Source organism: Carcharhinus amblyrhynchos, chromosome 15, assembly GCF_965287045.1.
Source record: "Carcharhinus amblyrhynchos chromosome 15, sCarAmb.v2.hapA, whole genome shotgun sequence".
Taxonomy (NCBI): domain Eukaryota; kingdom Metazoa; phylum Chordata; class Chondrichthyes; order Carcharhiniformes; family Carcharhinidae; genus Carcharhinus; species Carcharhinus amblyrhynchos.
This window is the reverse complement of record NC_137338.1, coordinates 27377289-27392995: the sequence shown is the minus strand read 5'-3', so window position 1 is coordinate 27392995 and position 15707 is coordinate 27377289. Positions and strand designations below refer to the sequence as shown.

The 15707-nt window shown below is 42.0% G+C and overlaps 1 protein-coding gene across 1 annotated transcript in view; it reads right to left on the bottom strand.

Moving 5' to 3' along the window:
* Positions 1–15375, bottom strand: part of LOC145353178 (calcipressin-1-like) — a 75679-nt gene extending 60304 nt beyond the window's left edge. The window contains exon 1 of the mRNA XM_080203650.1: positions 14873–15375. Within this exon, the coding sequence (XP_080059776.1) occupies positions 14873–15157 (285 nt within the window). The 5' untranslated portion in view covers positions 15158–15375. The remainder of the gene's footprint in view (positions 1–14872) is intronic.
* Positions 15376–15707: the final 332 nt, after the last annotated feature.

The following is a 15707-nucleotide window of genomic DNA, read 5'->3' as shown; positions in this document are numbered from 1 at the left end:
TGCACCTCCATCAGAATTGGGTGTGCATCGTACCTATCAAGGCTGCAGGAGTGGAGGCCTCTGACTCCCACAAACGGTCAACGAGAAACGTTGACAATTAAAAGACCAGAGCCTGGCGTGAAATGAATGAGTGTAGGTGTTGCATCACATTCCTGGAGATCACTATACCGATGGAAGGGGACAAGGAAAAGATTCACAGGAACCTAAAGACTTTAGTTCTGATACCAAAGTCTACCATGCTCCGAAGGGTCTGGTTTGGTTAGACGGCGAACGGTATACTCCTGGATTGCGCAAGTAGAGTATCATATGTAACTATAAATATTGTTGGATCTGTTGTGTTGCCAATTGTACTGCTGTAGAGACAACCATTTGGCATGATTGTCTCTCCGTATACCAAGATGCTCTACTGTACAGGTTTCTGTGTTGAACTTCATCAGCGATGTGTCTACCAATTCTACCAGTATGCCTTTCTCTTAAAGTCTAAACTATAATTCTCATTTTTATTACACATCCAAGTTTCAGACACAAGAATTAGGAACGGTAGGTGGCCATTTGGCCCCTTCAGCCAGCTCTGCCATTCAATAAGATCATGGCCATTCAGATAGAGGATCAATTTCACTCTTCTGTCTATGCCCCTGACTCCTTGTCTTTCAAAACATCTGCAAAATCAGCACTGGATATATTCAATCGTCCAACCTCCACTGCTCTCTGGGGAAGAGAATTGCACAGACTAATGACACTGGAGAAAAAAATTCTACTGTCCTAGATGGGAGACCCCTAATTTTTTACACTGCATCCCCTAGTTCTTGACCCCCCAGCAAGGAGAAACATGTTCTTGACAAATTCCAATTCTTCAACCTGTAAAAGATACATGTTAGAAGTTCTAAAAAAAAGTGAAATCTTTTAACTTGTTATACTAAAACCTTTATCTGGCATGTGTGGGGAATGGTTGGTGTTGATTAATGGAGAGTTCCATTTACCAACGGAATGCAGCACAATACTTGTAACATAACCTAATCGGGCAGTAAAGAACAGCATTCTTTTTGCTTCTGATCTTCAGTATTACAACATAAACCATTTGGATACAGGTATGGGTTCTAGGGAGCGTTGTCATTAATTCTGGTTGGCAAAGTACAATTCACATTAGGGGAATATCAGAAATCCTGGTTAGCAAAGAATTCCAGTTGGTAATGTACTGGATAAAACTGAGGTATTGTACATTTAACTTTTCTTAAACACGATTCATAAATTTAAGTTTATTTATTACTATCACAAGTAGGCTTACATTAACACTGCAGTGAAGTTACTGTGAAAATCCCCTAGTTGCCACACTCCAGCAGCTGTTCAGGTACTCTGAGGAAGAATTTAGCATGGCCCAATGCACCTAACCAGCATGTCTTTTGGAGTGTGGGAGGAAACTGGAACACCCAGAGGAAACCCACACAGACATAGGGAAAAAGTGCAGACTCTGCACAGGCAGTGACCCAAGCTGGGAATTGAACTCAGGTCCCTGGTGCTGTGAGGCAACAGTGCTAACCACTGTGCCACCGCGCTGCCCGTCATAGTTGGTTGGACTGTATAAAACCATATAGTCCGGTTTTGTTTGCCACATACAAGCAGTATAATAACACATTGCTGGCAAAGAACTACCAGTTGCTTTCCTTCTCTTTAAAGCACAACTACCTTGAGAACTATATGAACAGTGGCATCATGCAGCTTTAATGAAGAAGTCATACATAATAGATATTGTAGTATTTTACTAGGTCATCCTGCAAAAATATTGCAGAGGAGAGTCTGTAACATTTTCCGGTATAAGAAACATAAAACCACAATTTCAACCTGAAGTCCATTTCTCTGTTGCAATTATCTGTAAAGCTAATTTGCCTCATCCATTACTTCGGTCCACAAGCCAAATATGGATCTGAAACTTTATAATAGGATTAACAAAGGAAAATGCCCATTGTGAGTGTAAAATCACAGTTTTCACATATGCAGATTGGAGTCACAAGAGTTCATACTCCAGGGCTGGGCAGAGGCTGACAAAGGCAAGTTCTAGGGTTATGGGCTGCAACGTTGGAACTGTTCACCAGTTCACTTATGACTGTCTGGAGACACAGTCAGGAGAGCCGCAGATGAGTAAGCAATTCAATGCATACTAGCTCAGGAAGGACAGAATCACATTTCAAGCCCCAAAATGCTTCACAACCAACCAGTGAATTATTTTTAAACTGTAGCTGCTGTCCTAAGGAAGTGCATCAACCAATTTGCACAGGGCAAGGTCTCACAAACAGCTAAGAGGTAAATGACAAGATAATCTGTTTTCTGTTGGTTGATAGATAAACGTTGCCTAGAATACCAGCAGAACTCCTCTACTCTTCTATCCCTAGAATACTGAGTCTTTGGGGTTCTTTGAGAAGGCAGATGGGCATCAGTTTAGTGTCTTCAAGAAAATGTGCAGGACTCTTCCACTGTTTCACTATGTGCCAGCCTAGGTTACTTGCTTACCCCTCTGGAATAGGATCAATATCCCCAACATTTTTAATTCAAAAGGAAAATGAGCTATTTTTGGGTCAAGTCTGATATTTGAAAACCCTAAACAGATGTTCTCTTCCATTATTTCTTAAATAATCCCAAGGATACCCTCCATCCTTGTTGCCAAAGTACATTCTACGTATTAATCACTTTTGACTTGAGGAGGTCCTTGACATCAAATATCAGTCCAAAATTTACCTTTAAGTTTATATATTAGTGTCACGAGTAGGCTTACATAAACACTGTAATGAAGTTATTGAAAATCCCCCAGTCACCACACTCCTGTGCATGTTCAGGTACACTGAAAATTTAGCACGGTCAATGCACCTAATCAGCACATCTTTCGGACTGTGAGAGGAAACCTGAGCATCTGGAAGAAACACACGCAGACGTGGAGAATGCGCAGACTCCGCACAGACAATGACCCAAAGCAGGAATTGAACCCGGGGTCCCTGGCGTTGTGAGGCAGCAGTGCTAACTACTGTACCTCCGTGCTGCCCATTTTACCTTTTACCAACTTTGAATCTGCTCCCTTTGCCTTGATGCCATGGCTTAGTTTGGAGTGCAGTCTCAAATTCAGCTTTTCATAGTGTTTGTCACCTCACATCAGAATATCAAATTTCATTGGTCTCAAAATCAGAAGAAAGCTGTATGCATCTGGGCTCGAGCCAATATTTCTCCTGCTGTAGAGTTGCCATCCCTGCTTCAGCTCTTGTGCAATCTCTTCTCAACAGGGATGAATAGGGATGGATTGCCACTGTCTAAAACAACTGCGCTAAAAAAGTCTTACTTAACTTTGCAAACCACTGGAGACTATGGCACAGATTCAAAACCACTCGTGCCACATTCTTTGACCAGAAATTGGCTTTGGAGGTACTCAGGTGACAGTAAGTCGGTATGGTGTACTGCGAAGCAAGTGGCTCAGAATTGTTGACCTTCAAAAAAATTCAGACAAAACTGACACAAATTAGTACAAATACATTGTGATTCTCGCTGAAGGTTTATTGGATTTTTTCTAATTACTCAGGAAACCTTTCAGACTAACAGAAATCTCAGTCAATAGGGACTGCACGAAATAGCAATTTCCATTTGATTTGCAACTATTTGGATTGAAATCTGCCAAGCTGTATTAAATTGTAAATCAATGAAAGTAAAGTAACAAAACCTAGGAATGAAGTTACATTGGGTCTGCAGCCACATCACCAGTTAATCACTTGTAACAAGCCTTTCCCTGGTTTAGATTAGATAGCATTGTAACAAGTTTGCAAATTGGCAAACAGTTGGGTGCAAAGCTGTAGCAAATCTACTGAGCTGTTGGGTTCTGTGAGATCCTGAACAGACTCTTTTCCCCTGAACCTGCTGTTCTGAATATGTTTATATAGGCTATGGTCCAAAGTGCTGGTAAATGGGATAAGTACAGATTGGTATGTGATGGTTGGCATAGACATGGTAGGCTGAAGGGCACGTTTCTGTGCTGTATGTATCTAGGACTGCATCTCCATGAGATTGCCAAATATATCTTCAAGGAAGTAGGAGTTTAATTTATATCTTCACATTTTCCTTCCCTTCATCATGGCACTGGCTCCTCGGAGAGGTACAGTTCCATTACAAATTAATACATCAGTTAAACTAAAAGGTAAAGGAAGTTTTGCAGCAAATATTTTCATGTGAATATTACTGCATAATTTCAAGGTCAATGTGATGTATACTGAGTGTGCTAGTTCCTGATAAGACCATAAGACATAGGACCAGAATTAGGCCACTCAGCCCATTGAGTCTGCTCTGCCATTCAATCATAGCTGATATTTTTCACATCCCCATTCTCCTGCCTTTTCCCCCATAACCCCAATCCCCTTGTTAATCAAGAACCTATGTGTCTCTGTCTTGAAGTCACACAATGACCTGGCCTCCACAGCCTTCTGCAGCAAAGAGTTCCACAGATTCACCACTCTCTGGTTGAAGAAACTCCTCCTCATCTCTGTTTTAAAGGATCATCCCTTTAGCCTAAAGTTGTGCCCACTGGTCCTTACGATGTACTCATGGTGAGATAGAATGGGAAGGTAACAGTATGACCATACCATAATAAACTGAAGTTGCTGTCATACCCAGAGGTACAGCAACATTTGTGTTTTCTACATAGTGTACAGCAAGCTTGGAAAAACATTTCAGCTGGCGGGCCACATTTAGGTATGAAAATTGTAGGGAGTGGAGGTGCATAAATGTTCATGAAATCAAATAATTAATATAGATACTTTTTGCTTCAAATAAACAAAGGACAGGGTTTTCCGGCAGTGCTCATCCCAAGACCAGAAAATCCTGCCCAACGTCAACAGACATTTGCATGGTTCACCACCACCATCCACCCCCACTTCCTATCCTGCCATGGGAATTGAGATGTTTTCCTAAAACTTTCATTATAATTATATAACAATGCATTACAATAATTAAAGCAAATGCACCCTTTTTTCATATCCTCTTGTCTTAATAGGAGCAATGCAGGAGGTCACCCCTCTATTATAGCGTCAGAGTTCATATTGTGAAAATCCCCATTAAGGAGCTGTGATGCTGATCAGTTAACTGAAAGCTGCTGTGAAATCTGGATTTCAGCAGGGAAAACGTGTTTGCACACCAATGGAACTGAAAAGGCGAGGGTGTTTCGGCCATTGTGCGGTTATTTATGAACTTGGATTCATTCAAAAAAGTGTTAAACTCATCCGAGCTTTTCCGGATTGTATTTTTCCTTGAAAGTGGCACCTTAAATGTTAGAAAATGTTATTATCTCAACACTTTCTGTTCTATTCTTACATTACCTGACCCTCTAGCATGTTGCCAGCAGTTCATGGGAAACTGGTTTCTTACATTTTCATGTTCGAAGGCATCAAGGGAATAGTGGATCGCAACCAAAGAAGGTTAAATGAAGCCACAAGACCATAACAAAAACGCCCTTAATTACCAATGGTAAGTTCCTACTCCCTTTAGAATCCTCCCTTCTCATTGGGATGTATTTCTGTGGGAGTCATGAATTATCTCCTGAAATGTCTGCCACTGCTCAACTATCACGTTAACTACTAATCTAAGTGACCAGTCCACTTTGGCCAATTTCATCCTCATATCTTTGTAATTCCCCTTCTTTAAGTTTAACAGTCATATTTCAGTCCAATTTATTTCACACGCAAGCTGAATGCTCGATGCTATAATGTTCTCATCACGACTTCCTAGGGGAATCCTTCACCTTGAGGTCATCTATTAAACCTACGTCATTGCACATTTACCAGATCCAAAATAGCCTGATCCCTGGTTGGCTCCATTGCACAGTGCTTCAAGAAACCATCCTGAGTGCATTTTCTGAAGTCCTTCTCTTGGGCTGCCAGTTCCAATTTGATTAGCCCAATCAACATGAAAATTGAAGTCGCCCATGATTAATGCAATGAAGCAAAGAATGGAGGCTAGAAAATACATTTAGAGTGACACATATAGTCAGTGAGGTCTCAAAGCCACACCCCCAAGTGCAGCAACCCCATAATACTGCATGAGGCATCATTTTGATTTTTGCATTTCAGTCCAGAAGCCCAATTGTCTGACTCTGAGGCAAAAGTATCAAACAGCCTATCAAACAATCATTGCACATGACAGGACTGAAAAGGTACTGTTGGACTGCCCACACCTGCAATATCAGACCTCAGCAAGAACCAGCATCGTCAGGTGAGGAAATGGGAAAACAAAACATAAGACTTGACTTCACTTTTTTTAATAAATTAAGAGAAGTTGAAATTCCAGGGCACATATTCAAAAAACAATATGCAAATTGAAGCCACAGTTATCTTGTAAGTAATCTTGAATGCACATTGACTTGGTGCTGCTCTCCATGCTCCTACACATGCATTGGCCTAACATGACAGTCAAAAAACCTACCTCCGGCCATCATTAACCAATTTGCCCTTAGCCACTGCCGCTTACACCGGCTGTAGTTTGCCCACCCTTGATGTGCAATTGTCCTTGACTAATCAAAGGGTTTTTATTTAACTTCACTTTTTTTTCTTTCAGGGGATGAGGGTGTCCTTAGTTTCCCAAGAGTCATATCAGCCAAACAGTTAATTTCAATTTAACACTATAAATAATAAAGGGGGAACTTATGGCCAAAAGAATAATGAGATCATTGCAAATAAGAGAAAGACGAAAGTCAGATAAGCAACAGATGGGGCCATCAATAATTATGGCAAGAGACAGGTATTGCTCTATACACAAGACATCAATTCACAATAACATATTGCCTCCATGGTGCCTAGCTCAGGAAAACCACTTGAGTTGCTGCAAAGTATTCAAAAGGGGAAAAAGGGTGAACAGCCAGAGGCAGTGTGTGCTCCATATCAATACCAGTGACATCAACTGAAAGAGTGGTGAGTTCCTGCTGGCGAACTTTAGGAGATTAGGAAAGAAATTACCAAAGATTCATTAAAAGTGACAATCGCTGGATTACTTCCAGTGAGTACGGAAGTAAGAGAACAGTGCAAATGAATGTGTGGCTGGAGAGATGGTGTTTGAAGGATTTTTGAGGCATTGGGTGCAGTGCTGGGGCAGATTGATATGAACAAGATGGACAGGTTACACTTCAACAAGGCCAGGACCGATATCTGATATTGCTGAGAAGTGAGGAAACCTAAAGGAGAGCAATAGTACAGGATTGTACTTTAATATTAAACTAGGATAAAATCAGTGTTAAAGTTATAAAGGGCACAGAATTCTTCAACTACCTTCAGAGAAACCTTTTTAATGTCAGTATGTAGCAAACTCACAAATGGGACCGTTTTAGATTTAGTTTTAGGGAATGAAGCTGGGCAGAGGGTGTTTTACTGATGGCGATCAGAACTCAATAATGTAGCTTTGGGAAAGGACAAAGGCCAAGAGTAAAACGCTTCACATTGGGAAGATGCCAATCATACTAATCTGAGATGTGATTTTGCAAGACAAGCTTCCTTGAAGCTAAAATTGCATCACAAGTGTAATTCAAGAAAGAAACTGGATTGGGCACAATGCTCCCACAAAAGATAAAACTCCAATATCTAGACATCACTGGATGCCAGGAAGAGTAGGATAAGGCTAACAAGACAAACTCATGTCAGATAACGAGAGCTCAATATGCAGAAAGTCTGGAGAGTATATGGAGAGTGCAGCGAGGAAATTAAGAAGAAAATTTCGAATGGAAAGAGAGGGCATGAATCAAAGAAAACACAAAGATGTCTTTAAAAGCACATAAACAGTAAGATGCTAACTAAGGAAAGAGTAGAGCCAATTAGAGACCAAAATAGTAATTTGTCTGCAGAGAAGAGGGATGTGGGAATGGTTCATAATGACTACTTTCCATTTGTTTTCACAAAACAGGATGGGGAAGACAATGCAGACACTGTAGTTAAGGAGATGGAGTGTGAAATACATAGTAAGAAAGGAAACACTAAGGGATTTAGCATCACCAGACTTTGATGAAGTATATCCCAGGTTGCCCATAGAAACAAGGGAAGAAAATCCTCAGCATCTGACCATCCTTTTCCAATGCCCTCTCACTACAGATGTGATGCTGGAGGGCTGCCAGCGTCATCCATTGTTTTAAAAAAAATTGGGGATTTGAAAAAAGATTAGCGACTTAGTACTTGGCAGCCAAGTCTTACCTGGGTGGCAGGCAAATTGTTCTGAGGGACAGTATAAATTGTCATTTAGAAAGACACAGATTAATCAAGGGCAGTCAGTATGGATTTTGGGTCCAATGAAACACCCTTAGATCCATTTCAACTTCATCCTGAGCTACTTCAACACTACACATGAATTCATTCTATTATCCAAAGAGTAACCAAAGTTCTATAAATAGAACTTTTATCTTTATCTCAAAAGGGGTTGAAATATAAACCCCTTGTTTCTGAGGAGGCGACAAGCAGGATTGTCACGTGCATTACATTTTATGTAGCCAGCATGGTTTAGCAAGGCTTTTGACAAGGTGTCACATGGCAGACTGGTTAGAAAAATAAAAGCCCATGGTATCCAAGGGCAAACAGCAACTTGGATCCAAAATTGGCTCAGTGACACAAGGCAGGTAATAGTCAATGGATGCCTTTGTGACTGGAAGGCTGCTTCAATTGAGGCTCCATGGGACTCAGTTCTAGCTTCTTTACTGTATAATGAATTAAATCAATGGTTTAGACTTGAATGTAGAAGGCATGATTAAGAAGTTTTCAAAAGATATAACAATTGGTCATGGGGCTGATAATCAGGAAGAAAGCTGTTAGACTGCAGAAAGTTATTAATGGACAAGTCAGATGGGCAAAAAAGTGGCAAACAGAATTCAATTGGAAGAAATGAGAGATAATGCACTTGGGGACTGCAAAGAAGGCAAGGGACTACTCAATAATTGGTAGGTTATCATAGAATCCTACAGTGCAGAAGGAAGTCAGTCAGCCCATCGTGTCTGCACCAACTACAACTCCACCCAAGCCTTGTCCCCATAACCCCATCCTAGCTAGTCCCTGTCAGTAAGGGTCAATTTAGCATGACCAATCAACCTAACCCGCACATCTTTGGACTATAGGAGGAAACCGGAGCCCCCAGAAGAAACCCATACAGACACAGAGAGAACGTGCAAACTCCACACTTGACAGTGACCTGAGGCCGGAATTGAACTTGGGTCCTTGGCACTGAGAGGCAGCAGTGCTAACCACTGTGCCATTCTTAGGCTACATCAAGAATACTGTGCATAGTTCTGGCTGCCTATATACAGATAATCCCACTGGGGGGTGGGGGGGGGGGGGGGGGCGGGCACAGAAAAGATTTAGAAAGATGTTGCTAGGAATGGAATTATTTTAGTTATGAAGAAAGATTGGACAGACTGACGTTGTTTTATCTGCAACAGGGAATACTGAGTGCAGAATTAATTGAGGCATATAAAATTGAAGAGCCTGGTAAAGTGGGTAGGAAAGATCTACTCCTTATCAGTGAAAGGTCAATAACCAGATGAAATAAACTGAAAGTAATTAGCAAGATGAGAGGAGACTTGAGAAATCTTCATGGAGAGGGCATCGGGAGGCACAGATTTCACAGCCTGAAAGGGTGGTAAAGGCAGAAACCCTCATCATATATTAAAAATACTTGTACATATACATAAAGTGCTCTAATGTACAGGACTACTGAATGGAAAGTGGAATTACTTCACATCGCTCTTTCTTTGGATGGCACAAGCACAGTGAACTGAATGGCCACCTTTATTGGTGCCATTAATTTTCTATGTTACATCCAAGACTACCTCCAAATTTTCCTTTCAAGGAATGGTCATAGAATCCTGTCACAGAATCCCTACAGTGTAGAAGGAGGCCACTTGGCCCATTGAGTCTGCACCAACCACAATCCCACCCAAGCCCTTCCCATAATCCCATACATTTATCCTGCTAATTCCCCCTGATATTAGGGTCAATTTAGCATGGCCAATCCACCTAACCTGCACACCTTTGGACTGTGGGAAGAATCCAGAGTAGCTGGAGGAAACCCATGCAAACATGCGGAGAATATGCAAACTCCACACAGACAATCGCCCAAGGCCGGAACTGAACCTAGGTCCCTGGCATTGTGAACAGTGCTAACCACTGTGCCACCATCCTCCCAAATATTTCCAGCCTTTGCTCAGAACTCAAGAGTCTGGGAATCCACCCTGTAGCTCTTTTCTTGGTTTACATTACAACATTCATTATTCTACTTGTTCTGTTGATTGTTGCTTCATAATGATTAGGCCTGTTAAGCATTGGGTCCAGTGAAACCCCCCTTAGATTTCTTTCAATCTCATCTTGAGCTATTTCAATACCACTCATGACGTCATTGTTATCCAAAGAGTAATCAATGTACTATAATTGGAACTTTTACTTTTATCTCAAAGAAGTTGGAATATAAACGTTAGGAAGTTGGCTTCAGTTGGAGCATTGCACTCAGTACAGGCACTGAATCCAGAGAATTGGAGGGTATAAAGCACAGATTTGCCAGGCAATGTCGTAGTTTAAATGCTATCGCACATTCCCATGAATTTATAGGTTGAAAGACAGTCTAACCAAAGTGTTTGAAATGATTGATTCAATTGAAGGGATACAGATAAATTACTTCCTCTGGTGAGTCAACCCTGGACAAAAAAAAAAATCACAATTTAAAATTATGCCTGTTATTTCAGAGTGAACTCAGGAAGCACTTTCTCATACAAAGGGTAGTGAAAATCTGGAACTCTTCTCAAAATGGCTGTAGAGGCTCCGCCAATTTAAATGGTAAAATTTTGAGATTGATATAAATTTTGTAATGCAAGGGTATCAGAGAACATTCAAAAGAAATGGAGTTTCAGATCAATCATCTCATTAAATTGTGACAGTCATAGGCTGAATGGTTTAATATTCTTATATTCACCTTATGTGTAATACTTCACATTTTCATGTCAAGTTTCATTTTAACACATTTTGCAGTTTCCAAGCTCTCTGCTTTGATTCAACTGCTCTCTTGATAGAATCTGTAAATTCAGTTTCTGAATCCACATCATTAATACAAAGTTGAAAGGTTAAGAGACCTTGGCAGGTACACGAATAGGCAGGGAATAGATGGACTGTGTCTTTGATTTAGAAAGGCATCATATATCAGCACATGTTTGGTGGGCTGTAGTGCCTGTTCCTGTGCTGTACTGTTCTTTGTTCTTAATTTTTAACATTGTACCTTGAAACATGTAGCATCAAGTAATGCGCTACTTCCTAATCTACCAATACCCTGCCTATTCCCAGCTTTTTATTCTGAATGGTCCACATTTTAATGCTTATGCACTGTTGCTTATATTTTTCGAAAATTAAAGTAAACAAGGTCACAAGGCTTTCTACTTAGAAAATGCGTCACGGAGATTTAATTGAACCAAATTTTCCCCTTTTGATTCCATGTTGGCTGCAGTTTGCATCCAATAATCCTACAGGAGGCCTACAACTTTGCAACAATACAAAACCTGGAGCTGGTGCACATAGATAAAAATGTGTGGCAGGCAGCACAGCAGCTGAACCGACAGGCATTTTGCATTTCCATAAGTGGAGTGAGACCTCGGCCTTGCATTGATTGTACAAGAATCACAATCAATACAAAGAAAACTTTAAATGAATTGATAATCTTTCTAAGATGATGGCCCATCAGCTCTTCACCATCATTAAAATTTAACTGGCATTTAAACATTGGTCAGCCAAGTTTTGCAATGCCTGCTTGCACTTTTGCACAGTTTTGTTTGTTTGACAGGGAGAAAAAAGTGAAATGAATAACATAATAAATGTCTGCCAACTCTGAAGCATTCTAAGCAGCAACAAGGCTGAAACTGGCACTTGTGCTACAACAGCAATTAACTAATTGAAATAAACACTAAGTCACAACTGATAAAAACCAAACTATCAACTTGTCCAGTAAATGTAAAATTCTACGGTTAAAAAGATCTTACACAGTTATGCGAAGAGTTTTTCCAAAAAATGTTCCCAATCTTATTATTGCATCCAAGTTTAAACTGATTTAGTAACTAATTGGCAGTGGTTGTTAAATATTTTTCAATAAAGTATAATGATGAGTGTGAAGTATTTGCACACTTTTGATTATTTGAGCAAGAAAATGTAATCCAGTGGCACAATTACTGTTTATCATTCTAAATTTAGTTTCAAGAGAAGAAGAAATTCTGATGGCCATGATCAGTGGTGGCACTGGTAACGGGAACGAGATGAACCAAACTTATTGGAGTACTAGTAATATACATTGGCTTAAATACATTTTTTTTTCCTCTGCAATATATTCAGAGGAAGCTCATTCTAGAAAACACACAGTGCCCTCAGCACAGATAAAAAGTCAGGCAGTGGTTTTGGAAACAACGGTCAAAGATGGCAAAAAGCTACGATCACAGATGTAGGTATGTACTGGCAAAATCTGAAATTTATGTTTACATTGCACACACAAAAAAAACACAAGATAACCTTCAGGCAAACAGTTCTGGTGCATTTTCAAGACACTGATCAACATCATGACATGAACTTTTCAGCTCCCAGAGTTGATAATTCATACTTGTAAGAATCATAAATCAACGGAAATATTTTCATTTTTTTAGGGTCAGTACAGTAGAGGAACATAAAGAAAATATCTTTGTATTCAACTGTGACTGGCAGCAAGAATATAAGAAATAGGAGCAGGAGTAGGCCATCTAGCCCCTCGAGCCTGCCCCGCCATTCAATAAGATCTGTCGTGGCTCAGTTCCACATTCCCGCCTTCTCCCCATAACCCTTAATCCCCTTGCCTATCAAAAACCTATCTACCCGCGTCTTAAATATATTTAGCGAGGCAGCCTCCACCACTTCAACGGGCAGAGAATTCTAGAGATTCACCACCCTTTGAGTGAAGAAGTTCCTCCTCAACTCCGTTCTAAACTGCACCCCCCCCTTATCTTGAGGCTGTGCCCTCTAGTCCTACTGTCCTTTCTGAGCAGGAAGAGCCTCTCCACCTCTATCCTATCCATCCCATTCATCATCTTATATGTCTCAATGAGATCTCCCCTCATTCTTCTAAACTCTAACGAGTACAAGCCTAGTTTATTCAGCCTCTCCTCATAGTTCAACCCCCTCAACTCCGGTATCAGCCTAGTAAACCTCCTCTGCACTCCCTCCAAGGCCAAAATATCCTTGCGTAAGTGCGGTGACCAAAACTGCACACAGTACTCCAGCTGCGGCCTCACCAGTGCCCTGTACAGTTGCAGCAAGACCTCCCTACTTTTATATTCAATCCCCCTCGCTATGAAGGCCAGCATCCCATTTGCCTTCCTCACCACCTGCTGCACCTGCAGGCTGGGTTTTTGCGACTCATGCACAAGGACCCCCAGGTCCCTCTGCACTGTTGCATGCTGCAGTTTTTCGCCCCGTAAGTAATAGTCCTTCCTACCATTATTCCTACCAAAGTGGACATCTTCACACTTGCTAACGTTAAATTCCATTTGTCAGTTCCTGGCCCATTCGCCCAGCCTATCTAGATCCTTCTGCAGACTTTCCACACCCTCCGCACAATTTGCCGTTCCACCAATCTTGGTGTCATCAGCGGGGGGGGGGGGGGGGGGGGGGGGGTGGCGGTGGTACAGTTGCAGTGGATAGCACTGCTGCCTCACACTGCCAGGGACCAGGGACCCAGGTTCAATTCCTGGCTTGTGTCACTTCCATGCAGAGTCTGTACATTCTCTTTGTGGGTTTCCTCTGGTTTTCTCCCACAGTCCGAAAGATGTGCTGGTTAGGTGTACTGACCATTTTAAATTCTCCCTCAGCGTATCTGAACAGGCACCAGAGTGTGACGACTAGAGGATTTTCAGGTAACTTCATTGCAATGTTAACGTAAGCCTACTTGTGACACAAATAAATAAATATTCCTCCCCATACCACTTCTGAATTATCACTAGCTGTACAGTATCAATGTTTCAACATCAAGTCATACCAAAACTTTCCACATTTGCAATAAAAATCAGGATATGTAGCATTATTCATTCTTGGAAATTTGCAATCTTTTCAGTGTAGAAAAGATCAAGCAAGGGGGAATAATCAAAACATTATTATTCAAAAACAGAATTGTCTTGCATTATTTGACAGGCACTGCATACTCTCAAAGTCACCAGAATGTATCTTTTTGCTGCAAGATTATATAACCAAAGCTGCCATTGGACTTTTGAATGGACCTACCTCACATTAAGTTGGTCTTTCTCCACATCCTAGCTATGTCTGTTTGTGTAAAAACGTTTACTTATTGTCACAGATAGGCTTACATTAATACTGCACTGTGAAAATCCCCTAGTCGCCACACTCCAGTACCTGTTTGGCTGCACTGAGGGAGATTTTAGCACGGCCAATGCACCTAACCATAATGTCTTTCAGACTGTAGGAGGAAACCGGAGTACCTGGAGGAAACCCATGCAGACACTGGGAGAACATCACCCAAAGCTGGGGATCGAACCCGGGTTCCTGGCTCTGTAAGGCAACAGTGCTGAACTCTGTGCCACCATGCTATATCGTAACACCACATTTTGCACCCTCTCCTTTCCTCTCTATGAACGGTATGCTTTGTCTGAATGGTGCAAAAAATACTGCACACTAACACATGTAACAATAAATAAATCAACTCCTTGTTGCAAGGAGTTGTAATGAGGATTTAAAAAGTTGAGGGAACAGTACATATGAATAAAGATTTGATGTTAGGCCCCTATGCATTAGCAGATGTGATTGCTCTCTCTCAGACACACAAGAGGCCTAGTGTCTCGGTGCACACAATGAGGAGAAAAGAAGCCGCTTACTCGGTACAGGGCGTCCACGAACACCCGCTCGTCCACATTGCACGCGATGGTGGAGGTGGGCAGGTCGTCCAGCTGCGAGCGCAGGTGGCCGGGCCGGGGCTGCCCGGAGGTGCCCGCCTCCTCTCCGGCCGCCGGCTCGCCCTCCATCCCGCTGTCGGGCTGTAGCTCCCCGTTCGGGGCGGAACACTGAGCGTCCGCGGCCTCCGGAAGCATCTCCTGCTCTCTCTCCATGTCCGCATTGAGCAAGCTTCTCTTGTCGCTGTCGCCGCTATTCGCCACCGTCATTCTTTTCCCTCCCCGCCAAACAAACTCGGCTCTTTCTGTTGCTTTTCAACGACGAGGAGGCGGCGGGGGGACGGTGGAAATAATCTTTTGTGACTGGAAGATGGGGGGGTGGTGAAGGTAGTCTTTTCCCCCTCAGCAGCAACAGCTAGCCATCCTGAGAGGGGTTGAATGAAGTGTGAGCTTCTCCTCTCAGCCCAGCGCCGATACTTTGTTACCAGGACACGACGCAACAAGTTAACACTGCCTTGGACGTCAGCACTGGCAACACGATCCAACTATGTTGCCATTTTTAACCCTGGTAGCAATGCCCATCAGTCACTCAACTAACTCAAGTACTGCAATTTACACAGCACTCTCAAAGCATTCCTAGCCCATTAACTACATCCCATCCCAAAGGTTCAAGAAGACACCCTGACAAAGTGAGGTGGGAAGCAACATTTGTAGGATTTTCCGGCCCTATTCGCCCCACGACCAGGAATTCCCGCCCCAAAGTCAACAGACCTCCCCCCTCCCCCCGAATTGGGTGGTGGGCGGGATGGGGAAATTCCTC